The 26,531-nt window shown below is 34.9% G+C and overlaps 2 protein-coding genes across 3 annotated transcripts in view; both read right to left on the bottom strand.

Annotated features, from left to right (window-relative positions):
* Positions 1–26,531, bottom strand: part of LOC126917958 (furin-like protease 2) — a 567,776-nt gene that overhangs the window by 52,385 nt on the left and 488,860 nt on the right. The gene's annotated exons all lie outside the window — the stretch shown is intronic.
* LOC126917960 (SKI family transcriptional corepressor 2) overlaps positions 1–26,531 on the bottom strand; it is a 31,752-nt gene that overhangs the window by 3,003 nt on the left and 2,218 nt on the right. Inside the window, exons 2-6 of one of the 2 annotated variants that reach the window (XM_050725446.1) lie at positions 21,396–21,495; positions 20,399–20,691; positions 19,456–20,048; positions 17,827–18,152; positions 2,292–2,421 (exon numbers count right to left, since the gene is read on the bottom strand). In XM_050725446.1, coding sequence (XP_050581403.1) covers positions 2,292–2,421; positions 17,827–18,152; positions 19,456–20,048; positions 20,399–20,691; positions 21,396–21,491 — 1,438 coding nt within the window. In that variant the 5' untranslated portion in view covers positions 21,492–21,495. Of the gene's footprint in view, positions 1–2,291; positions 2,422–17,826; positions 18,153–19,455; positions 20,049–20,398; positions 20,701–21,395; positions 21,496–26,531 lie in introns of both variants that reach the window. The other variant, XM_050725445.1, reaches the window with a different exon arrangement.

The following is a 26,531-nucleotide window of genomic DNA, read 5'->3' on the forward strand; positions in this document are numbered from 1 at the left end:
GAACCGGGCGAATAGTCCCCGGCGAAATTGAAAAGTTAGTCGAGCAAGTTGGGCGCGATTAAAGGTGAGCTCTTTCGATCGGTTCCGTCATATCGATTGGTATCTTTCTCTTTCTCCTATTTTTTTCTATGAAAAATTTAGTATAAGAGCAATGTAGTTTTAAAAATAAAAAATAATTATGTTTTGTGGCAGATTAGAATCATAGTACATATTGTGAGTCAAAGATAGTATTAGATTGTGGTAAGTCGATTGTTGTTTTTTGGAACTTGATCGTCGCTAAGAAATTGAGTATTTTTAATGGGAAAAATATCACGATGGATGTGCATATACAGGTTGAATCTAGTAACTGGCTTGAACTATAACTTTGTTCCTATTGCAAATGGAACCAAATTGAGGCAAATTTTGCATCGTTTGTCAAGTTCTATCATCATGCAGTGCGATTTTTTTCAGAAGTGTCTCGGTGTAGTTGCAAGGTACAATTACGCTTTTTTTAAAGGGAACTCTACGATTTTATTTGCATTAATTGATTCCTCGTGAATCATTGCGAACAAAAAAATATTAGGACAAATTTACAAAAAATTGTTTTGTCTGCAACAAATGCTCAGACGTTCCATTGCATTCTGAACATTTCCTCGCTCGTTTCTCTATCTTTCCCATTACATTGTACGGAATTTTTTATTACATTTCATGGAACATTATTGGATAGTTGTAAATACGGCAAATTATATTCTGTAGGGATTCGATATAATAGACAAAAGCTTTCTCTTCAAGAAGTCTACGTTAGTCAAAGCATTTTCGTTTGTTATCGATGATCTCATGTTGGCATTCATATATAAGGTACATCGATTATCTCGTTATTTTCAGCTTACGGTTGTTTTCAATGCCGTGATTCCTGCTCCAGCCGAAGTATTACATGCCTTCATATAAGTAAACGTATGCAACACACATATACATAATATTCTAAACATATTTTTCATTGATTATTTCTGTATCTTTATCTCTGTGTTTTCTCTATGTTTACACGTTAGTATTAATGTTTGAAGAGAAAAACTGCAAGAGAAAGGAAAAAAATATAATGTATACAAAAAAATATATACAATTATGTTATGTACATGCTAAATTATATAATATTAAATTATATAAATGCTATATATGCTATATTATATGCTATATATACTATATAATAGTATATTATATATACTATAATGCTATATATACTATATAATATATGCTATATTATATAATATTAAATTATATAAATTATATACATAATAGTAAAAATATATAAGGAATCAAACCCGATAATTCCATAATCTTTTATATTAAAGAAAATTAGTTGCAACGATCTCTATAATTTAAACAAAGTTGTAGACTGTATTTAGACATTTTTTTAGAAACAAGGAAGGAATTCGTTTCTAACGGAAGGAAAGTTTAAACTTGATTGCATCGTACCATACTTGAACTCGAGAAGCGAAAATGCGCAAGCGTCGTCGGAAATCACGCCTCCTCGTCGAGAGAGGAGTTCACCCTCAACCCCTTTTCCTGTTATTACCAACTCCAAGATCCACCCCCGCGTCTGATATCGAGGCAACCCTCCGTTCTCAGTTAACACTCTGGTCGCGACTAATTACTCTAATTAATTGAAACTCCCGAGCTTCCTTTGCACCACTCGTGCCACGCTAATTACTAATTGCTAATAACAGAGGAGAAACATAGTCCAAAATACCAAGCAGATTAAACGTTTACCAAAGCGATGTTTATCATTTATATTATTTAGCTGTCGAATGGTAATTATTTTACAGAATTGTCTCTAAACGACGATATTTGGATATAATTTCTATTGCTTAGTTGTCGAATGGTAATTATTTTGGAAGATTTTCTCTAAGTGGCAAGCGATAACGTTAGAGATGTTAGGCAGCAATTTCGTTCCTGCTTGGTTTCTGGAGTTGGTTGGAAATAATCATAATGATGCATTGGAATTCTTGAAAATACGTCGAGGATATTTCCATGGATTTTAGTAGGAATTATTTTCGGGTTAAATAGTTGATAATTGATGTTATATGTAATTTGTATTTGTATATTATATATTTTACTATCGACTGTTGAAATTAAATAAATGAATTTATATATATCTTTCCTAGATAAATTCTGTTAACATGATTACCGCATATATTTTTACTTACAACATTATTACTTATAAATTATAAAGATTATACTGTTGACAGAACATTTTATAAGTAAAAAGAAACAATATTTATTTGATATTATGTGACTATATATATATTACATACCTTTTATTACATTGAGATGCCGGTAAAAGCTATTCCCTTGCCAGGTGTCGGGACTTCTTGCAGGTTGAAGTTCTGGTTTAACGTCACGCATAGCTGCTGTCTCCTCTGCTATCTTTTCAGCTTCTCGTTCCTAAGACAGAATCAATCGGAATATCGATTTTAGTTTTTCGAAATATTTTCACATTAATAAGTAGCAAAGTGTTCGTTTTAGTAAATGTTGTTTACAAATATGAAAAACGTATTACATTTAGGGCGCTCAGTAAACCTATTACAAAGCACTATCTCCGTTATTTTTAATATGGTGAAATGCTTAAGGAATGAATTGTTTTGTTCGAAGAAACATCCTATGATGCGAAACATTTTGTTCGTAGTCAAATTTTTCGAGATTTGGAATAATCTAGATGTTTCCGTAATTTGTAAAGATGAAATTTTCTATTTTTTTATATATCCTTATCTTATCATTCCCTGTCTTTCGTACACAAAGTTATACAAAATTCTATGTAATTAAAGTATTTCTCCAATTATTACTATATTACTATATTGTTACGAACACATACGACAAAAGGACGTTTATTTTTCAATTGTTCAGAAGGTTTAACCACTTGAACCATAGTAATCGGATTTAAAAATCGAAGAATGATGTTAAACTTCAGCCATAAACACGTGTCCAGACGTGACGTTCACTTTTTACCGTTAATGACAAGTGACTGAATGGAATAAGGACAGCTAACGTGAACATGACCATCCAATCATCATGAACGACCACTCAGTTATGCAACGATGGCCACAATCCTGTTGATGTGTTGTGACCAACGTTGGTTTACTCGACGATCTATAATCTAAAACGCAGCTACCTGTACAAGCGGGACGCGGTACTTTATTTAATGTTTCCGCCGATAGCAATCGTCAAATTACTTAAATTAATTTAATCCCTCGACACGGCGCCGATCAATTCGCGTGAATTATTCCTGGTTCCGGAAGTTGTCGTCCCTTTTTACTATATGCCACCATTTTCGCGTTTTGGAAATGGTTGGATATAAAGTAGTAGTTAGTGTCAATGTGCTATTTTTTGTATTTTTCATTATTATCATTTGTAATTCAATTATCCTAATGTAAGATATAGTCTATGCATAGTTTTTTGCGTAATTTAAGTCCATTTAAAAATTATTTCAGGGAACATTTCAGTAGCTGCTATAGTACATTTATTTTATGTTTGTCATACGACAAATGAAATAATAATTCGATTTTATTTACTCATATTTTCAAACAATAATAATTAATTGTAACTAATGATTCATTTGACATTATTTATTTATATTTCGAAACAATAAATGAACTAATAATTCACGTTAGTAAAAAGTACAAGGCTGAGACTTTTTAAAAATACAACCTCGCGTGTCGAATGCCTAGTATTCATAGTTTTCGCGTGCTTCGTGTCACGAAACGAACGGAGATCAGGGTATACGCTGATTTTTAAATAATGTCTGTCACGCGGCTGTTTCATAGAACTGATTTAATCACTGAATCATATCAGAAAAATCGATGACACATAATGTGTTGCAAGCAAACCTGCTGTATAATTTCAGAGCATCGACTTTTCTGACTAACATCAGATACTAATCGTACATTTTACTTAAATAAGACACTCGATTGGGAAACGTGTTTTTATGCCCAGTTCTAATTTAGTAAATTGAAAACATAACATATTGGCCGTTCTATTGTTCTAATGTTAATTATTGCTTGGCAATATCAAATATTGGTGTATTAAATGTAGATAATTGTACATGTACATGAAAAATTATTATTAATTAATATATTTTATATCTTATTATAAAATTGATTATACAAAGAAACTTTAAAAGAGATACAATCTGAAAAACATTTATCAAGTAATAAAATAAAGATAGAAGTCGATTATTAGATGCGCGCACGTATAGTAGAAATGAACAATCATAATTTTAATTGCACTTAATATTTATTATATTCTTGCACGCTCAAATCTTTATTGTAGCTATCGTAAAAACAATGAAATATTGATTTATCTTTACAATACAATACTGTATTAAATGAGGATCGTAAAATTGCAGGAGAAATAACAAAATTTATGACGGTTGATATTAAAAGCCTTAAATGAACGAACTCGTATATCGAGGAAAATGTATAATCAATTAATTTTAATCAGTTAATATTTCACATTTGTTAGCACCATTTCTCTTTTATGAAACAAAAGGTTAATAATAACGCTTCGCTATAATGTAGGAAGATTGGAAACATTATCGGAGAATATAATAAAATGTTTAATTTCAGCTACTTAATATTTATTAATGTTGTATTTTTAAATTCCTATATTTATCTTATAAAAACTTGCCTATTTCAATTATATTTTACGTATTATCTTACATGCCCTTTATCACACAGAAGATAAATGAAAAGTAACATTTTTACTGGAAAATAAATTATTTTCTATTTCCTATATTCATTTTCTCTTGCATCATTTCTTTGAAAACTTTAAAGAAAGCTAATATAAATAATAGTACTATGCAAATAACGATAAGATCAGTTTTCCACCATAGATTCTTATAATATGGTTTTTACAAAGATGACTCATTGAACGTTAAAAGAGGCTTCTTAATTAAAATTTTTAATTCCATTTTGTCGTTCATTGGTCGTTATTCGATACTATAATAGATCAGGACGAGTAAGGCGCCGATAAAATTTTCATGGTGTTTGGGATTTCAAGTAATTACGTTTTGTGTACACAGGAGCTTGAGACGCGCTAGGGGCATAAGAGGGTCGATTTATCTATTGTGAAATAATTCAACGAGTCGAAACATTAGAAAGGGTAGATTTTAATCGACAGACGTTGCTCCAAAACATATTTCTTGTGACTTCTTTTCATTTATTATTGTATTTATAGATTATTTGTTATTTAATTTCTTTTTCCAATTTTTATAATGTTTAGCCTGTATCTCATGAAAATTGAGATAATCCTTAAATAAACTGACAAAATACCTACATTCAAAATTTAGCCTAATTTAAAGAAAAATCCGAAGTTACAGTTGTAAGATATTTATTGCAAGTTTATAGCTGTTTATCTTAGTTTGCTAGATGAGATACACCTTAACGAAAATTCCTGTAGCGTCATAGGGGAATCAATAAATCTATCATCATCGTCGTTTATTACTGCAATGAGGTCGCTGCTCGACTATTTTCAATATTTCGAGAAATTTCTGTTTGCTAGAAAATTCCTCGCAATACTATAGAGGTTCCGTGGAGCGTGCATTAATGGCAACATGAAGGTTGTTAATAGACAGCGGTGACCAATCTCTCGCGGATCACAAAGTAAATGTAATCGACGTGGCTTCCGTGGCGGTGTTACGTGACAACATAATCGTTCTACGGCCGAGTTGAATATTTCATTAGAGACTGATGGAGGCATCACGCTTTGCAATCGGTTTTGCCTGTTCGATATCTAGAATCGTGCATCTCTGCGATTGCTGTGACGCGCTCCACGTTACATTTTGAGCCATGATTCTCACGATGCCATGCGGATTGCGAAATTCATATGTTCCGCGCGATTTTACTTCTAATCTCCACTGGTAATTTGTACCGTTTAACTGTCTGGGGCGCAAAATTTTAAGACAAAAAAGAAAAAAACCATAGTCACACAGAAAATTTATTTATGACTACGATCGTTTTGGATGTGTTGTGGACACGTATTGACCAAATCAGTAAGTAAGTAAATACATGCGTTTACCTGTGCGTCCATCAAATATGCATTAGTTATACCTATGGCGAGATGAAGTCGATAGTGTTACTGTGTTTCGACCTTATATTTTAAGGAGGGATGAGAAACATTCCACTTTGAATGTATAAGTAGCTACCAAAGCAAGGGGGCTCTTTATTCCATTATGCATCAAAGAGTTAATTAGATTGCGGATTTTTATGTATTTATAGAGAATTTTAAAATTGCACAAAGTGTACATATGTAGGCAATATGAAAAGTTACTTAAATTACCGAAAGTATAATGATTACAATATTCGGTAGATAATCTTTCACGATATTTTACAAGAAAAGCTAGTTTGCGCCAATACTTTTGTTCATCATCGTATTTGTGTACAAATTTCCTAATTTCTGTACTCTAGTGTTAAGGATATTCGTTTCTCTGCAAATATTCATCGCACAAAACACATTGTATCCAATAATTAAACTATGGGTGTTTATACAAATGCATATTTTTATCAATTCATGTACAAAGATTGGATCTAAAGAGAAATATCTTCCACTCTGTAAACGTTATATGTAATTAGTACTGTGAATATTTTTCCTATTTTCGAATAATATGGGTATTTTATAAATTTTCATGTATTTAAATTTCCTATGACTGCACAAACATCGGCAGTCTAACAATAGTAGTACACGCGTAAATTCGCATAATGGTAACGGAACAGAGCTTGCTAGCGTGATCGGCGAGAAGTATGGTTTGGGAATGCGTATGGCAACGAACAGGTGTTCGATGGAGTAAGGTACCCTATGTATCCTTACAATTGGCACATATGTTGTTCATAACATCCGTGCAACCTCGTTGTATGCGCGAGCAAATCTGAGCGATGAACTGGCTTTTCGTAACCGATCGATTCGTTACGATAATTTACGGATTTCAACACCGTATGCTCCATAATCAATAGAAATGATCGACCTCAGTATCATCCTTTTTATTAACTTTAGAACTAATTATATTAGGAAATGTAGAAAATTATTAGATGTAGAAATATAAAAGGCATAGGAAATTATTTATGGTATTTACTATAAAATAGTAGACGTAATAGCGTGATACTTTGTTATATTCTTTTGGAATGCTTTTCACGTACAAGCCAAAGATAAATAACTGCGTTTTATCATCGTAGGAGTTGCGCATTGAAGACGCAACGAATGACATAGTGTTTCGTTTTTTTCTCCAACTTCCCTGCACGTTCTCACATAACCCCTTGGGTAAATTGTCCGAATAATAGATCTTGGACAAGAAACAAAGGGTGAGGTTAGAAAAAGTAGAGACGATTGCGAAAATTCAAGGTGTACTAGCCAAGCTACGTATCTTAGCAGATTACCTTGTTATTATATCGCTTGTACGTGATAAGCATAGCTGCCATCAGTACTTTTACAGGCATTGGAGAGTTTCAAAAAATTTGAGAACGATTCGTAGGAGAGAAATAAGATAAAACCGAAAAGTAAATAATACGGTATCCATAGATGAAGATAAAGAAGTATGATAAAAATGTATTGATTTTTGGAGAAAATTTTGTGAACATCTATAGCGTAGTATTGGCAAACTGATCAATTATTTCTTAATAAATAAATATCTGCCATTAATTATATATATCATGTAAAATATTTAACATGAAAGAATTAAATATTTAAAAATTAAACAATCCAATTAAAACGTAAATCAGATTATTGTAGCCATCTATGATCCAAAGATACTATTTAACAGTTAAAGCAAACATTTAAAGTAAAGATTTCTTCAATGAAAAAAAAAATATAGAGATGGGCCAGTTACATGTTAGCAGCGAATACGAGATACGTTCTTTTTTCAAATAATCCAAATTTGCTCGAGTAGATATGGAAAACGATCTCATAGTTTCTTTTATTACATTTACATCCCTTGAATCTTCAAAAATAACGAAACATATTTGAAACCTATTATGTTTGCGTAAAATTCGCCATTTATATTATACAGTTTTATATCAATTCCATTATTCAAGAGCTGATATTTATTAAATAATTATCATAAGAAAATTATCATATATAATAACCACTCTACAACACACTTGAGACCTTCTCTGGAAGGATCTTTATCCCAAGAAAGGCGAAGAACCGAGCAATTCAAATCCTTATTATATGTCTTAGAAGAGGAAAATAGGCAAATGTCAGAGAGCGATTTTAGGCGAACTCTGTGCAATTATTCAGTAATTTAGTACGAGAACTTCACCGTATTTAGTACTATTACCAAGGAGGAAATTAGTATTTTTATTTATGCGAGTACGTAGAAGGCGTTGTGTACTTTGCAAGAACTTAAACACGATACTATATGGAAGACTATTTCCATCATGATGAAAGCTTATTATTAAAATTTACTGACAGAACTCAGTCTTCCCTCAGCCCGCCCAGTTTCCGAAAAAATACTCCGCAAAAACCTTTTACAAAAATGAACACCCCTATCACAACGTAACTCACCTCTATCTTTCCATCTCTTTCTGTATCAATTAAACTCGCCGTAGTTAGATGAGAATTTAATCGTTCAGGCAATCCTTTTCGTACAACCAATCGCAAAAACTGCTTTGTAGTACTACACACTGACACGCAATTTGATTGCGCGACAATCGGTTCGTCCCTCTAAAAAACGTCTCTATTCTCCCCTTTGCGTATCCATATTGGTCGAAACTTTTGCTTCTACGTTTACTGGCTAACAAAAATCCATTGCTGTACAGAAACGAACAACCAATGTAGAGAGTAGAGAGAGTAGGAGGAGGAAACAGGGTGAAAGAGGTGGAGGAAGGTGGAACGAGGGGGATGTTGGCGCACGCTACGATTGTTTCTCCGTAATCCTTTATTGGATCAACGGGGCTGAAACAATTGAGCGAGCCATAACGCGAGGATGGGCTGCTGGTACAGGGGCAGACGAGCGTGTTGAGTTTTCGGTCTGGCGATGCCGATGGGCCTCACTTCGTGTAAAGCGTTGCAAGCAAGGGTGGAAACGAGATAGAGGGGGTGTATAAGCGAGGCTGGGCTCCGATGATGGGGGCGGGAAAGGATTTCTACCTACTTTGCTCCGGTTGAACGGAGTTACAAATGGGAGAACGCGGAACTCATCCGCGAGAGGGGATTCTCAACTGGTGCTTTTCTATGTTTTTGGCTTGCCGTTAGATGGATCGGTTGGCTAATTCTAAGATTCGTCTTCGTCTGGTGATTTATAAGTCTGCTACTGTTTCGTGGCTACGTAATTGGTTAGGTTGGGTTGTTATATAGTAAAGTGTTTATAAAATTTTGTCCTATGTTATTATTAATATTAATTCTGTTCAATAACAATCTAACAAATATCCAAGTAATAGGCATTGGTTACTTCTAATGAATCGTTAACTATTTCCTATGTAGGTTTCCGATATAATGAAATTTTAAACTGTCTAAGATTATTCGTTACGTTCCATGTCCTTTAAAAAGAAGAAGAAAAAGACGAAGAACAGCAAGGAGAACGGTAAAAGACGTAAATATATTTAGGCGATTGGTAAAATGAAGGGAGAATCTTTCTGTCGAGGGGGTTAAAATAATGGGACATAAGTGCGATTTGTACAAGTTCGGATCTGGAATGTGAGCCGCTCGTCGCGTGCAAAGTTAGTACGCAATCGTGTTAGTCGAATCACTTCCAGTCGGTCGATCTTGACCAAATTCATAGCGTGTTGCGGAATTATGCCGGGGAATTGATTATGCTGTCTATAATGTCGGCTTTATTCGAGAGCGTTGTCCGACCGATCTCGCGCCACCGGGATTCCCTTCGTCCGCGTTACTTCTGTTTCACTGAGGAATTTTTTAATTTCATCCACTCGTTGATTCATACCATTTTACTACGTCCGCATTTAGTTATAATTCTTGTATGTTTTATTTAAATTTATTATAATAATTATATTTATTTCGGATATTTTTTAATTATTTTTGTTACAATTTCGAACTTTGTAATGTAATTTTGCGAATAATATAATTCTCTTTAATCCTACATATACATATATTTCGCTGATGCTTAAGAATGATTTATTTCGGGTATTTTTAAATTATTTCTTTTACAATTTCGGACTTTGTGGAATAATTTTAGTAAATATAATTTGAACGCCATATTAGATTGGCATAAATTGATATTTTCTTGACAAACGAATTCCATTAAAAATTTTTTTTTTTTTTGAATGATATTTTAAATTAAAAAACAGTGATTATGTCGCTCAGAGATGTAGAAACAAATTTTACAATTATTAAGCCTATGGTATTAAGAAAATTTACTGATGTCGGGAAACATGTAAGTATTGTAATTTTAATAAATATTGAAAATTTAATTTTGTTCAAATTTTGCCAATGTAAGATATACATACCTACTTTGATTTTAAACAGATTTTATTTTTATTTAAAAGCCAAAGATGAATTGTTAAAAAAATGAAAGTGTTTTTTCAAATTTTCTTTAACAACTCGTTATTTAATATCATTATATAAATTCCAAATCTTTCATTTATTAATTTAACTTGCAATACATATATACAAAATTTTATATGAAATACAACGGATACTTCCGGGAATGATAAAAATCATATTATTATAGAAAACGTCTTTATAAATTGCTATGGAAGTAGAGACATTAGACTGACATATTAAGCAGATGTCATGGTCACTTTTTATGCAAATATAAGTTGATCATGATAGAACCTTCATTGCATGTCGGCACAAAACACAGCCGCCATTAAAGTAACAGTAATAAATTAGATGATTAATAGTCTGCATAAATGTTCATTTTATCCACAGAAAAATATCGTTGATTATCGTTATCCAGTAATATTTCTTCGTTAGTTGTATATCTAATGAAAGTAATTTTAGAGCATAACGAGTAGCTAATAAAATAGCTTAGTATGAATTAAAATTAATATTATAAATAAAACATGTGTTATTTGGTAATTATAATTATTTATTATTCGCAACTATTCTTATAGACTAAAAAAATACAGAAATATGTGAAACTAAAATTACAGAAGCAACTTCACAAATTCTTCAAAATTCAATATCATTATCAAAAAGAGGAAAACATAATTAACGAGAAGCGTAAAAATTTCCATATAGGAATAATCTTTCCTTTTAAAATATATCCAAAAAATTATGAAAATGAATCGTTTGCGTTGGAAAGAAGAGAATAATGACATTTTAATTCGAGGGACGAGTAGTAGCATATGGAAATGTAAATTACGCGAGTGTAGTGGCCGCCGCTTATCGTGGTGGAACATTATTTGTAGATTCTCAATTTCGCATGGGAGTTATGAAATAATTTTTCCCTGAAACCCTCTTATTCAGACAGCTGTACTGTGAACACAGCACCAGGGGTTAACGAGTTTCATCCTCGATGCACCAAAATTTCGTCGCCTTTTCATCGATGGTCCGCCCAAATACATTTTATTTTTCGACAGTGTTCAATGCGGCCGGATCATGTTTTTTACATACCGATCGGCAATTTCCAATCGATTCGAGCCTAGTGGAATGGAAAATTAGAAAGAATAGCGCTAGTGTTTACGGATAAGACAATATTTTTATCCATTAAATTGCCATTCAAAGCTTAAGTTCGAAATTTTTAATTAAGCGTTCAACATTAGCCAGCAATTAGCCAAGTTTAAGTAAATTCGACAAATTTTCAAACCCAATTTTCTCGGAAATGAATCGTCGTGTGAACAAATCTTATATCTTTGACTTATAATTTTCACGTAGAATCGCTCCCTTGCTGATTGTATTATGATTACTGAAACATCCTATATATCTTATATTTATTACATTTACCTTTCAAACGGAAAAAGAGCAAACGAAACAAGCTGAATAGTGGAACTCCTTTGAAAAAACCCTATTCGTGGTGAAAATTATTCAGCGTTAGGGCACGTGGCATGCAATTACACGCGTCGCCTGCATGAAACGAGGCTACATACATATTCTCGTGTATATTCTTGTTGGTCTAATGCGATTTGCGCGAGATGCCTGTGGAGAAATGTCATCGTGGGACGAAACGAAGGTCCGCTATGGAAGTTGTGGGCGGTGACTGTTGATTTAATTATAATCGTCAGCTCCGCCCAGCACCCTTCAATTCAATCCAACTTCCACCCTTTATTTTCCCCTCTGCTCTGGTTCACTCAGTGTTTCTACCTTTTCCCTTACCATTTCAAAATGTTTTCACCGAAAGTCTTCATCTTTTGAACGCTACACTTTGTTTAAAAGGAAGGGATCTGTCTCGATTAACTTTTCATTGCGATGGTTAATTTGCATTAAAAGTAGCTATGTAGTAATTTAAAAGAGCATTTGATGTGGGTTTTGTGAGATGATTTTTAGTGAAAGGTTTATTTAATTCCAGTACTTTTTCAAAAGAAAATCTTTCTTAACTGATCCTATATGTAATACAGTTAATTTAAATTTCTAAAGGTGAAGATATGTGTAATTAATAATTTTCTCAAACATCTTATTTCAAGTTTACTTTGTTGTAATAGATATCTGCTGTTATTTCATGATTTGCTGTCTAAGAGTGTTCTTCGTTGTTTCATTTGAATAAATAGAATTATATTACTTTAACACTAAATAAAGTAAACTAAACTAACTAAATAAAGTGTTAGTCTTCCAATAAATGTAAGAAATATATATGCCAATATTTATGGTCGCTATTGTTATGTACATACAGTAAATTATTTTTTTCAATTGTATTACCTACTACTCTCTTAGATTAATGTGTTTCACAAATGTTTGAGATGAAGCGATTTTGAACGATGTAAAGCGATAGGTACTTGAACGTAGCAGGTTCGTATCAAGTGAAATGTTACCGGGTTAACCTATCTTAGAAAATGCTCGTGAGTAGATATAACGTACGTACATTCGTGCGATATAGTCAATTTAATCACAGAGTCCCGAAGGGTTTCATAGTATATAAGGTCAAACGTTGGCATTTCATTTTAAGCAGGGAGAAACTTTGATGATGCTCAACGATTGTTAAAAATGCCAGCTGGACCTTCTTAATTAACGTTTGCCAAAGATAAGATGTAACACGTGATATCCTAAGTATCTAGTATGTTTAAACAATTAAGAAAATATATATAATTATTCGTTAATTTTCCTTCTTTTACTTGGTGTTTGGTGTTTGCTTTACTTGAAAAGCATTACACTAGCATTGCTTGATATGAAAACATATCTTTTTGCATAAAACCATTTATTTTAACATTTTTCATCGCAATCTACATGTTTAAACTATAATTGCTTATTTATATGTTGTCAACGTGTGGTATATTTTAAAACATTTCCAATACAAAGAAATAGGTTTCTGTTACACGTTTCTCAAAAGTACATAGTTGCTTTTTTCCCTCCTGGAAAAGTTTTCTTTCATATGAAGTTACAAGACATGCATATTTTCCTTTAATCCATCCTCTTCTGAGGTTGATATCTTTTCACGTTTGATATCCCTGACGTTTCGCCTTCGCCAAAGTTGGCAACTAGTAACATAGCTATTTGTCGAATAAATTTTAAATGAGTAAATTTGTAATATTACGTAAATCTGTTTTTCTATTTTATCAAGCTAAATCTTGTTTTTTGTCTATATATGTTTAATTATTCTGACTGAGAGCCAATCACTCTAATCATTTGTTTATCTATTTTTTACCTATATATCTTCATCACGATTTACAAGTTACAAAAGAAAGGAAAGCTGACTGACTAAACGACTGATTAAAAAAAAAAATCGTTCTTTGTAGTAACATTTTATTAATGTTTTATAAATATACATTTTTACAAAATATTCGTAGTTAGGTTTTCAACCAATTCTCGCATTATCGTTATCCCAATTTGATTATTTACGACAACAAGTCAATTTCTTTTACTCGAAGAGTGAGACGGCATCACATAATAAGAATTCCAAAGAAGTCTGTATAACAGTTGACGCCCCTTCGAAAATCTAATGGCTCTCCAGACGGTCGAAGCGCAATTAAAAGTTGCGGTCGAAACTAACTAAACCAGCCGAAGTTTGATTTAAACGTTTCCTGGCTGCTGTTCCTCTTCCTGCTTCTACGTGACACCATTTAATTGCATTTAAATGGATGTTGGAGAAGATCTGCGAATGTCTTCGTGTGTTTCCTCTTTAACGAAAACTCGATGCGAGGAGAATTGACGCGAACTAGGGATGTTCGTTAATCACGATCGACCAAAAGGATCTTAATTGACCAGAGGAACATCGCGAAGCGATAATCGCCTCGTCCTTATTTCGTGGCGTTCGAATACATTAAACGTTTCTCGCTTCACTTTTATCCTCATTACTATCTGAATGAATCTATTGCGACGGCTTTTGGAAAGAAATTACGTACTTTTCCTCGGGGTAGTCACATTTTGCTTGGAAATTTACTTTCCTATACTTCCTTTCCCTTTAACCCTGCTACGATCGTTTTAATTTTGATATTTCGATCTTGTTGTTAGCTCAACGGACAGATAACAATTCTTCTATACGATACGATCGCAAGTAAAGTAAGAGTAAAGTTTGAAACAAATCTGAAAACGGTAAAAGTTTCCAAAATATTTACTGTAAGCATAGTGAGCTGTTGTACACAACTAACCACCACCTTAACCATACTACAGATGTGTGGCGAAAATGAAAATACCAAATCCCCGTGTAGATTCCTTTCCTCGACCGATCTGTCCAAGCGAGAAATAACTGCAAATAACGTTCGGGGATTACTTAGTTACCGTGATACACTTGTGGCCCTCACTCTGTGTGTCGCGCGATGCAGTAACTGGGTTTTCCACTTCTCTTGTCCGTGTGGGTACCTTTGTGACTGATATATCTATGGCTACGTGAACCAACATATATACATTCGATGTCGTCGAGATGAGAAGAGAGGAAGGGAGAGAGAGAGATAGAGATAGAGAGAGAGAGAGAGAGAGAGAGAGATTTTGGTGAGTCTCTTCACAAAGTACGGATCTGTCCCACTCGACACCAACAAGGGGGAATTGAAAAGCTGCCTGGCAATCCGGATAGCTTATCTCGGTCGAACCCTAACCTTCTTGTATCTGCCTCTTTTTTCATGTCTTCCTCTCTGTTACTCATTTCTCCACCCTTCATTTAACTCTCATGGATAATTATTGCTAATTGTTAATACTTCTTTTAGATGAGAGTAAGAGGGAACGACGAGTTGAGATTATAGAGTTGTCTCATTAATACGGCTTCGAGAGGAACGTTTTGGTATGAATATGATGTCGCTCGAGGCTTCCGGGTTAAATCCGTATACTAGAGGAATTGCATGAATATTATGCAAAATACATATAATTATACAATTTGCAATAAATTATAATTAGAATAAGAAGTAGCATATACGTCTTTCGTGTATATGATATTTAGAATGAGATCTAAATGTAGAGTAATATTATCTAGAAGCCGACAGGCTCGATTACAGTAGATTGCTGGCTACAACTCGGTTTAATTCGATTAACTTGGTGCAAACTTGTTTGCTAGGTATCACGTAACTCCGAGTTATCTCGTTTTTCGTTTACAGAAGGGGACGGCGTTCACGGGTGGAGCTACTCTTTTTTTTTTTTGCTAACACAAATATACTCCGTTATTAAACGATCAGAATATATAGCTTTATTCACTACTCAATGATTAAAGATCCTCGCTGACGCTCTAATGTATTACTTTCTGAAACAATGTTTTCTGAGAAAACATAGTACATACACTCTTTTTAAATACGTTGGTGGAGGTATTAATAGAATGATCGGATAGTCGAATGACTTTCATTTAGAAGAGTACCTAGTATATTTTTGGTTTCGATATGATAAATGGATATTACGTCTATGTTCACTAAGTAGTCGCAATCTTAATTTTAGTTTTATCAAGTTTAGTCTAGTTACATACTTTTACGGGCCTGTGTATAACCAGCGCTTGCAGAAAAAATCCACAAGATTAATAAAGAATTATAGAGGATAAACAGGAAACTTGTTTTCTCAAAGTGGGCTCGTGCTATTTTGCAATTCCTGCTTTCGATTACTTTCGTGATTTCCTTAATATGATAATTAATTTCCGATGTGCTCGACTCGCAAAACGACAGTAGTCAAGTTGCATGACACTCCATGCATAACGCCAACATAACATCGCGGTCGTTCATTTAATTATATCGCCGGCATAAGTGTATCTACACGCTGTGAGCATATTATGTCCAGTCGATCGCGCGAGCCCGTTAGTTCGTATGGTTACGGAGTATTTACTGACACAATAATTATCGCAATTGACGGGGGCAGCCGCACGAGCAGTCAGACCGCAGAGCAAATTCTAGGGACGTCGAGTAGTATTACGTGGCAGGAAACTCTCACCCTCTTTGCTCTATTCTCTCTCTCTCTCTTTCTCTCTCAGATTTACTTGGTTCGACAGCTTGTATCGACGGTAACGAGAGGGCACAGGACTCCTGTATACCGATCATTAATATTGGACCGAGTTCTGGCTATGTCAAAGAGAACGCTCCTTCGAATCCGATATTCAAGGTGTTAATGGTGTTTGAACTGAAGGAATGGTGAAGGGAGAACTTACGAATCGGGCAGCTTGTTACTCGTAAAAGATTGCTGAAATTTGTGTGATTCGACGGAAGTGTTCATTGAGGTTTGTAATATATTATGGGAAAAGTATCTTTGATTAATATAGAAGAAAGATATGTTAAGTATCTATACACTTTGTCGATTTTAATGAAATTTTAATGTGACACAATTGAAAATAAATCTGTTACGTCCAAAGATGTAAGTCATTGAAGAATATCCGATAGATGAAGCCTGACTTCGAAGACAAAGGTTTCTATTAAATAAAAATTCTAGAAACATAGTGATATTAGTAGCATTAACGATAAGAAGGGTAGTTCGCTTTGTGTTCGCACGTAACTACAGAAACATATGTAAGAAACAAGATGGTAGATAAACTAATTTCACTCGCATTGCTTTTTAACCCTATATTTCGTGTGGATGGGCCACGTGCAGAAGTACCTACTCGAATTAGGACGTGATTGTTGCGAATTACCGATCACGAGTTTGTGTACACCATAAGGGTTAGTCGACATATTTTCAGGAAAGACTTGTAGAGTGCCAAGTGTTTGCGGACCTATCGGTGCTGATAATGGGTGACGATGGGACCTTTCGTAACTTCGTTATGCTTGAAGGGTATAACAATGGTCACGTGCCTGTCGTTCGAAAACATTGTACTGCCACGCTTTCGATTCTAATACTGGGTTAATGGAGTCTCCATTAATTAATACAATGCTTGAAACTACGTCCATGAAGGTCTTTAATATATTGGTTTCTATTTTATTCTCTATTTTTGTTTAAGACCGATGATAGATAATCGAGTCATTAATATAAAGAGCATCGATGAGATTAGGTCTTCTTTTAATTTGTCGATTTTGTTTCTTAGGAACGATATTGGAAAACTGATTCGTTCTCTGATCTGTAAATAATCCTAGCACATAAATAATTTCGAAATAAATTGTAATCTATTTGTAATTAATTTATGCGCTGAATAATCGTACGATGAATAATAAAATTCAGCAATGTCGAATTGTTCAAATTAGAAATTTACTTTTTGCATCCATAAATAATTCTAATGCTTTCTTGTTGATTTTAAGTTCTCTAAAGAATTTGAAAACGGCAGAACGTATCATTTATTTTCATTGTAGACGAAGATTTTTTATTTGATTAATTATCTTTGAAATCTATATTAACTACCCATTATAAATAATCACTCACCGTTTCTCGAGGAGGACTCCAACACTGTGGCGAATTACGACCACTATGACTACTGGTAGCTGAATTTGAAACGGAATGAAGATTCTGTGCAGTAATGTTTAAAGGTGTCACTGGATCGTCTTCTGTTGTCTCTATATCCACTTCGTCGTCAGAATTATCTTCTTTTTGAGATACCGAGGTATCCGATGGTTGTTCTTGAGTCACCGATTCAACTATCGGTGGCCCACGAATTACAGGACGAAAGGCAGACTGATGCAATGATGGATTCACCGTTGGCATAAGCGGTTCTGTTGGATTGGAACCGCTTATTGGCGGTGGTAGAGGACCTTAAAGAAAAGAAAAATGTTATGTTACACTAAGTGTTATGTTAGCTTTATGAAGAATATTAATTATTACGTTAATAGAAAATACAATGATTAGAAATATTTCTGACAAATCTATATGAATAAGTCTCTGAGAAAAAGCTATATGTGGTTGGAAGGCATTTGATTTGTCATTGATGGAATAATTCTAGAATAATGTGAATTAATGTAGTAGAATAATGTAGAGAAAAAGATGAAGAAAAACATTTGACGATAAATCCATAAAGATTTGTAAAAAATCAAAATGTAATATTATTAAAAAATAATGGGAAAAGTAAACGTTCAAAAATAAAAAGTCCGAAAATCAAATAACAATACAATTTTACTAACATGTCATCTGAATGCATAATTGAATTTTCCAATTCTTATATGAAAAGTTCTTCTACGTAAAAATTAAAAACTCAATAACTTTTCTCCCTTCCACGTTCTTCAAATGTGTATAAAACGTCTCAAAGAAGCAGCGCTTCTTTTATATGATATTTTATAGAAATAGGTACACACAAAATATACTACGCAAATAGATAGGTACAGTTGTACATATATTGTGAGTAATCCTGGCAATGAATTCAAAACATTAACTAACGATATTTGTTCGCAGCAACGGTTAAGCTAATCCTCTAAATAGCTTGTGCATTTACGGCTAAAATTCGTTAGTATCACTGGTAACTTTTGCACGCCACTCGAATTAATGGTCGGTTCTCTTTGCACGAGAAATTTTGTCTGCTATTAGTTAAAACAATTTTAAGTGATTAATACTAACTCTGACAAGAAAATGGAAATAGCCATGTTAAATCGATCGCGCGAATACACATATGTATGACTGCATAGTGGAACGTGCATTAATAATTATTATCAAAGACCATTACCTTACACGCGTGGGAACATGATCGTTGCACCGATTAATAATTTTCGTAGCACTCTTCACATTCACATATTCCCTGTAATTATACTAATGAACTCTGCTTCCGCAATGTAATTTCTGCTCGCGACGCGTGTAATCTGCCATATTACGCATTACAATCTGCCTAAACTGCGTTATTAACTATAGAAACGCAAATCTATAGAATTTGGGCTAATTTAAATATAATAAAATATACACGTTCTAGTAAAATATGTCAAATTAAAATATTCCACAGAAATACACCAGTCAAATATACTAAGTGTAATGAAATATATCGTTAAAACGCGTAATTAAATGCACCGAAGATAATAGATCAAATGCAATATCAATGCCAAAAAGCAAATCTCCAAGATATCACGAACTCACCAGGAAAGAGCACTGGTCCTCTCTTAGCGAGCCACGGGAGAGCGTAGGGTGAAAATGGAAAACCGGGTGTCTTGGCGGCAGCAACAGCGGCAGCCTGTTGATGTTGATGCCACACATAGTCCATCACCAAGCTTCTAGACAACGGCAAAGGTAATTCCGGAAATGGAGGGACACGTGGATGCGTGGGCGACGGCACGAGGGTTGGAATTTGCGCCGTAGGCGATGATCTCGGCTGCTTTGCAGGACTTGGCGACTCCCTTGACGTTGGATTATTAAGTAATCGCTTTCTAGTGCCGCCGTTGAACATTGCTTTCACATCCTCCCACGCGTGCACCACCTCGTCCGGCGGATTTCCGGAAAGTTTCATGTGACGACGCCAGGAATTGAAGTTCGCCGCGTCCGGTTGCACGTACTTGTCCGATGGGCCGATTCGGTGTGAATGGAAGATGAACTTGTTGGGGGAGAAGAAGAGGCCACAGTAGGCGCACTTGATGCATTTCGCACGCGAACTGTTATAGCGAGCTGGTAGAAACGCGCCTCGACAGCCCCAGGCGCATTCGTGGTGCACCGAGAAAGCGAAGTCTTCTGGTAATCTTGAAGAAAACAGAGTGTCATTGAATAGCGATGCGGCGATTCTAAATGTGAGAAATTTAGATTCTATGTGTTGGAAGAAAATGTATAGTTCGATATGTACCAAAATGATTAGGTTTAAATAGGTTTAAAATTGTGCATATTTTCAATAGTCGTAAAATAAAAAATTCGTCGCTTTGTCGATTTTGATAGTTCTAGCGTTAAAAATCTTTATATGTTAAGTTAAGGAATTTATTATATTATATGTTTTTATGTCAAAGGAGACACCTTTACATGTTAAAACACATTCTATGAAGTGAAGCAATATGATTCCTAACAATTTTGTGAGATAGCTTGATAAAAGTAAACCAACCTAGGCGGCGCATTGTCGCCGAGGAACGATTTGCAGAGACGCTCGGCTTCCCTTCGCGTAATCATGCCGCATCTTCTGGAGGAAACGGGCATAGCGCCGGCTCGACGGAGGATTTCTAACTGGACGGGAGTGCATTGCACGCAGGTGATGCCCAAAGCTACCCTGCGATTGTGGATCTCGTTGTAACTGAACTGCTTCAGCAACGTGTTGCTTATCTGAGCCAAACATAGCCTTTCTTGACCCTCGATCACCAGGGACACGATGTGAATGCCATAGAGAGATACAGTGCCCACCTGCAACTCCTGATGGTTTAGGTTCACAACGTGGTTCTTCGATGTTAAGAACGATACTACACGAGATACGAACTACAAAGAAAGAAGTAAACAAGATGAAAATTATAAACCAAAGTAAATGTATCTTCAGATTTTATTTTAATCTTTATAATTCTATATACGATCCTTGTATAACAATAATTTACAATTAATTAGCCAACATTGAGCGAGACAAACACGACAATAAAGAAATATGCAATGTTATTTCGTTTGTAAAGTGTTTCATTTTCCCTATCCCAATAAATAATACCATATAATAATATGTAATAATAATTCCCTTGATTTCGCAGAAATTTCACTATATTTTAATTTCTACAATTTCATATATAATCGAAATCTCATATAATGACAACTTACAATTAATTGGCTAACGCTGAGACAAAGAAATAACGTTACTTTGTTTCGGAATATCGCGTTTTATCTGCCCTATCCAAATAAATAATATACAATAATAATTCCTTTGGCTTCGGAAAAATTGTTCAAAAATAATACTAAAACCTTCTACAATAATAATTCACAATTAATTGGCCAATACTGGGACAAACGCGTCGCCAAAGAAATAATGCGTTTTATCTTCAAATAAACGCGGATAATTCGTGATCGCGGAACGTTCACCGGAAACAATTATAAAATAAAATCCCATAATATAAAAACACATGCGATACCTGATTGGATTTCGAATGCGACTGTGGCTGCGGCGATTGTGCTGATTTTTGGGGCGCGGTTATCGGCGGCATCGATAATACCGCCGGCCCATCCATTCTACTGCAACAAAAATAAAAACAGAAGAATATTCCTGAAATAACAATCGAGTTCAGTTTTTACAGGCACTCATCATTTCGCAAAGCCCACTTGATAAATTATTTTCTCTTTGTCTCTCATACATGTATATATACGTACACGCTAATGAATGCTTTTCGAATTACACCGATCGGTTTAAATTCTGTAATATTTTTCAATATGAATGTAATAATACTATTGTTCAATGGAAAAATGTAATATGAAACGCCGTATGTTATTATTGTTCTGTATTGTTGGCATTATTGCATGATATTATTGCGCTTCAGTTGTTTCCGTTTTGTGTTTCCATTGTAATTATACTTATTACGCTCTATTGATCATCTGACTGACCAATGAACATCATTAAATGCAATTTAGATTGATGAAATTATTTTTGTCATGTTCTGACTATTTTGTGGCTGTTTAACCTGTTTATAACACTACATTGCGTTTTATAATTATAAATTCACCTAACAATTCTTTACGTTGTGGTTATTATCACGAAAAATGAAATACGCCATGTTTGAAATCGTATTGAGACACGATCGTAATTGAGCCTCGCAGAAGCCAAATCGATCAACTCCACTTTTTATTAATTAAATACATAAAAAAGTACATCATCGCATTCTTTCAGTTATTTCCTACAATTTCCCCATTGCTAATACCGATATGTGACAAACTTTTCCGTCGCGACGTACGAAATTCAGAATTCCTCAAACACTGCTTTATCTCCAAGCAAAGGTGGCCTCGTCGAAAAGAAATCAGTGACAAAATATAAAAAGTACAGAAGAGGAAGCAGAAGAAAATACGATGGGAGAACGAGTCGCATCGGGTTCCTTATCCTCTTACACTCTTTTCTCTCACTCAGAAGATGGAGATCTGAAATAAGTGCTCGAGTGCTACCAGCAGAGCCTCTTTCCATTAGTTTAACGCGCGGCGAAGATTTCATTTCATTGAGCCCGTGAATTTTTCATGAGAGGCCGTCCGCCTACCAAATAAACCGGTGAAAAAAGGACCCCAAAAATAAAAACAGAGATAGAGAGAGAGAGAGAAGTAGAGGGAGAGAGAGAGAAGCAACCAGAGAGACGCGATGTAGATATAACAAAGAAAAAAGAGAAATAGAGGGAACGATCTGATTTTGCGCAGTCAGGATAGAAAGAGAAAGAATGATCGATTCAACCAACAGACAGAAACGAGAGAGTAAACCAACGACAACCAGAATGCTATAGAAACTAGAGAGAGATAGAGGGAACCCTCGATGTTGATTTTAATTGAAAACGCCTCCATGAAGGTATAGCGTGTATACCGCTACACGTACAACGGTGCACGCAGATAAAACCCATTTACAAGCGGGCATAGCCCTGACGTAGAAGCACAGAGAGCGCCAGTGCTCCAGCAAACGTCCCCGGGGACCGTAGAACGAGGGGGTAATTCAATTTGACACCCCCACCCACGCTTAAACAAGCCAGCACCCATCCAGCCCTCAACTCTCTTCCTCTGTCTTTCTTCCTGTCCTCTATATACGAGATATATACTGCTCTTTGTCTATGTTTCTTTCTTTTCCCTCTTTCTTTTCTTCTGTTCTCTATATTTGTCCTCTTCTTCCATTTTGGTCTCTGGATATATATGTTGTATCTGTATTTCACTCTATTTTTACCATCTTCCTCGTTCTTTCCTTCTGTTCTTTATGTATATATACATATATATATATATACACACACACAGTATTACTTGTACCTTTTCTAGCATGATGGCAGAGGTTGTCTCTCTCCGTCGCGCAAATTAAATTCTCATCCACCGTGAAACAATGCCAGTACCCGAGTCGGAACAACCCCCTACTTCCAGTTCAGCTACCTCCCTCTCTTCAGTTCACCTGCACGGTTGGAAACGTTACAACCCTCCACGACTGCAATCCCCTCTTCTCTATAGAGAAGACTCGGATGCCGTTGGTCAGCGGTTCGACAGATCGGACTCGAATCGACCGCATTAATTACTCGCTACTTACAATTAGTACAAACTAGAAACGGCCGCGTACGTTCTACTAATGGTCGTGGCGTTTGTTCTCCCTACTTAGTGGCACATTCATTAGCTAATTGAATCGCGATCAAGAGAAGCGAGTCTTGCTGTAGGTTTTTTCTTGGTGGCAGAAATTATATCCGAATGGAGATTGAACAAGCGAAAGCTCTTGGATAAGAAGAGACGTTGTCCATCTTTTCAAATTGATCGATATAAGTTACGCTCGATAGGTTAGTTCCAAGATTTTGGAAATATTTCTAATGTAAGCAATTTCGAACTTCTGAATAGAAGCACAAGATAAAAATATGGTAGAAATAAAATAAGGACCTGAAATAATTAAGACCTGTGTTTGACGATATCACTAAAAGTGCCCACAATTAATTTATACGGTCGTCATTATGCGTATTCCAAATTTCAATTGAGATTTTGATCAAACATTTCCAAGTTTTCTCATTTATCGAGTTTCTTTTGCGACTCTTAGCTTTTATAAATTTATACGTCGCTACCTTGCACGAATGCAACAAATCGCGATTGGTTAACTATTTGCTTTATAATGAATTATCGCACTTTATATGAAACCAAAAACTCTTCTAACATTTATGAACTACAGTGTATGCGTATTCAAATACACTTCGTTACCTAACCAATAAGATTCATAAAAAAATAATAATAATTTCTGCACAATGAAACCGTGATTGAGACTGAGGTTGCATCCTAACAGAAAAATCAGGATAGAGATAGAAATAAGACAAGAGTAGAGAGACAGGAGTCGAAAGGTATAGTAAGAGGTTGCAGAGGCAAAAGCGAAAGAGAGAGAGAAAAGATGGATAGACGAAATGAGAGCACGATGTAGTCATAATGGAAGCGCAGAGATTTAACAACGTTACAATGAACGAACAAGCTTACCCCGACCCCGTCTCTGGACCCTCGGAAGCCTGCCGCCGCGCCGCCTCCAGAAGCCCGAGGATCGCAGATTGAATTGTAAAATAACCGAGAGGGGAACAATGCGCCTCGGTACAACATTGTGTTTGCATTTAAATAATCCGCGAGCCCGCGGGTACGCTTATCCTCGCGACTTCGTTCGCCGACTACTACCCTCCACTGCATACAACCATCCCTTATCTTGTATCGTGTCCATTTGTCTCACGTGCACTCTGCTTTTGCGTGCTTATTTCTCCGTGGAAACGGGAAACATTATTCCATACAGTTACAAACAAGCGTATATATGATGGAAAGAGGTAAACAGAGGAGAAAGAGATTTTTCACTGGCTATGACATGGTACGAGAAAATAGTAAGATCGGATCCTCGTTGTTGTGTGGGAAACCTGTACGGAAGCGTATATTTAAGGCTCTAGGTCTATAACTTTTTAATTTGTGGCACGTAGGCTTGTTAGGCCAGCAGGGAATTAGAAAGGGAGCAATTAATATAGAAGAGATATTAAACGAAGTAGGAAAGGGCAGAGCTGTGGGTGAGGAAATTGGGAAAAAAGGAAAATGAAAGGCAAACAAAGAGAGAGGATGTGCAGTTAAGTAGGTAAATTAGGGAATTAGATAAACATTTATAACAGATAATAGGTATATATGGTTAATAGTCAGATAGATGATAGATAGTAAATGCGTAATGGCAAAATAAAGATAAAATGAGGTTTTGTATGTAGATGATTAGAGGATAGTGAATCAAAATTGTATTTATTGTATTTTAGAATACGTTTACGATGAACATAAAATAACTGAAATAGAATTCAAAAGTTCATACATAGTGCTCAAATTAATGATAAAACAAAATCTCTGATATTCGCTGGTTGCTTGTATATATAGTTTATGTAACAATCTATCTATTCGGTTACTTTATTAGCCGATAATAATAGTATGTTACTGATAAGTAGCATAAGTATACGATTTTATCGAATAAAGACGAAAAATCACATTGACCATTGCAATGAATATATCTGATTATTTCTTATTTAAAAAATGAGAAAATTGTGGTGAGACAATAAGCTCGCAGACAAACGGCAGTTTCAAATAAAAAATTCGTAAAACGTAATCAGCAAATAAATATAAAATACCTAAATCAATCGACATAACTACTAGATTATTAATTATATATTTCAATTCAATATTAAATGCTTTTATTTTAACACGAGCACGAGACTGTTTTTGTCTTACATCAGGTTTCTTTTGCAAGCCATTCGTTAATATAAAAACATCTATATTAAGATTCAAAGAACAGCTCGCTACAGTTGAAGGATTTACCCGTCGCAGCAGCGTAACAAATTGCGTCTCTTTTGTAGTCAGAAATATTTACGTTATCCTAAACGGGATGCATTTTAATTCCTCTTTACAGACGTCAAACGATGACTCGTTGCTTCGACAATCTCCCAAGAGGATTACGTAATTTAAACAAGTGCTGTCTGTTATATTCCGCGTACCTAATGAAAAATACGAGAATAATAGGAGAGAAAGAACGAAGTTCCGATAACTGGACACTCACAAATTTTAGATATTTAAAAATTGCCCCCTACAGTCTTTAAAGAGAATGAAACAACCAGCCCGTAATCTTTGCAACCATCTAACAACGGTTAAATATCTGTTAGAGGAAATTTGCCTCGACTTTTAGTGCATTATCTTTTTTCCATAAAAATGCTATAAAGACGTTATCATATTAAATATATCCCTGATTTGTGAAAATTATATAACTATATCTTGGTGCGTAAAATTTGATAGATTTATCGTTCATTTTTAGAAGATTTATGACCCTAACGAGTAGTTATCTTAGTTAAAGTTCAAAAGAATCATAAAAGGTGAACATGTTATGTTCTTTCCTGTATTTGCTGTTCGTATATAAATCGAACGAAAAGCATGATTGGTATGCACACGAGAAGATGGCGGACATATTTCTCGACGATGCAGATGGTTCGATGTCTCGACAAAAAAAGAAGCAATCGTTTACGAGTAGCCAAGCGAAAAATTACTGGAACACGACGGAACTTTAGTAACTCGTGAAA

The sequence above is a fragment of the Bombus affinis genome, chromosome 6 (genome assembly GCF_024516045.1).
Source record: "Bombus affinis isolate iyBomAffi1 chromosome 6, iyBomAffi1.2, whole genome shotgun sequence".
NCBI classification, from domain to species: Eukaryota; Metazoa; Arthropoda; class Insecta; order Hymenoptera; family Apidae; genus Bombus; species Bombus affinis.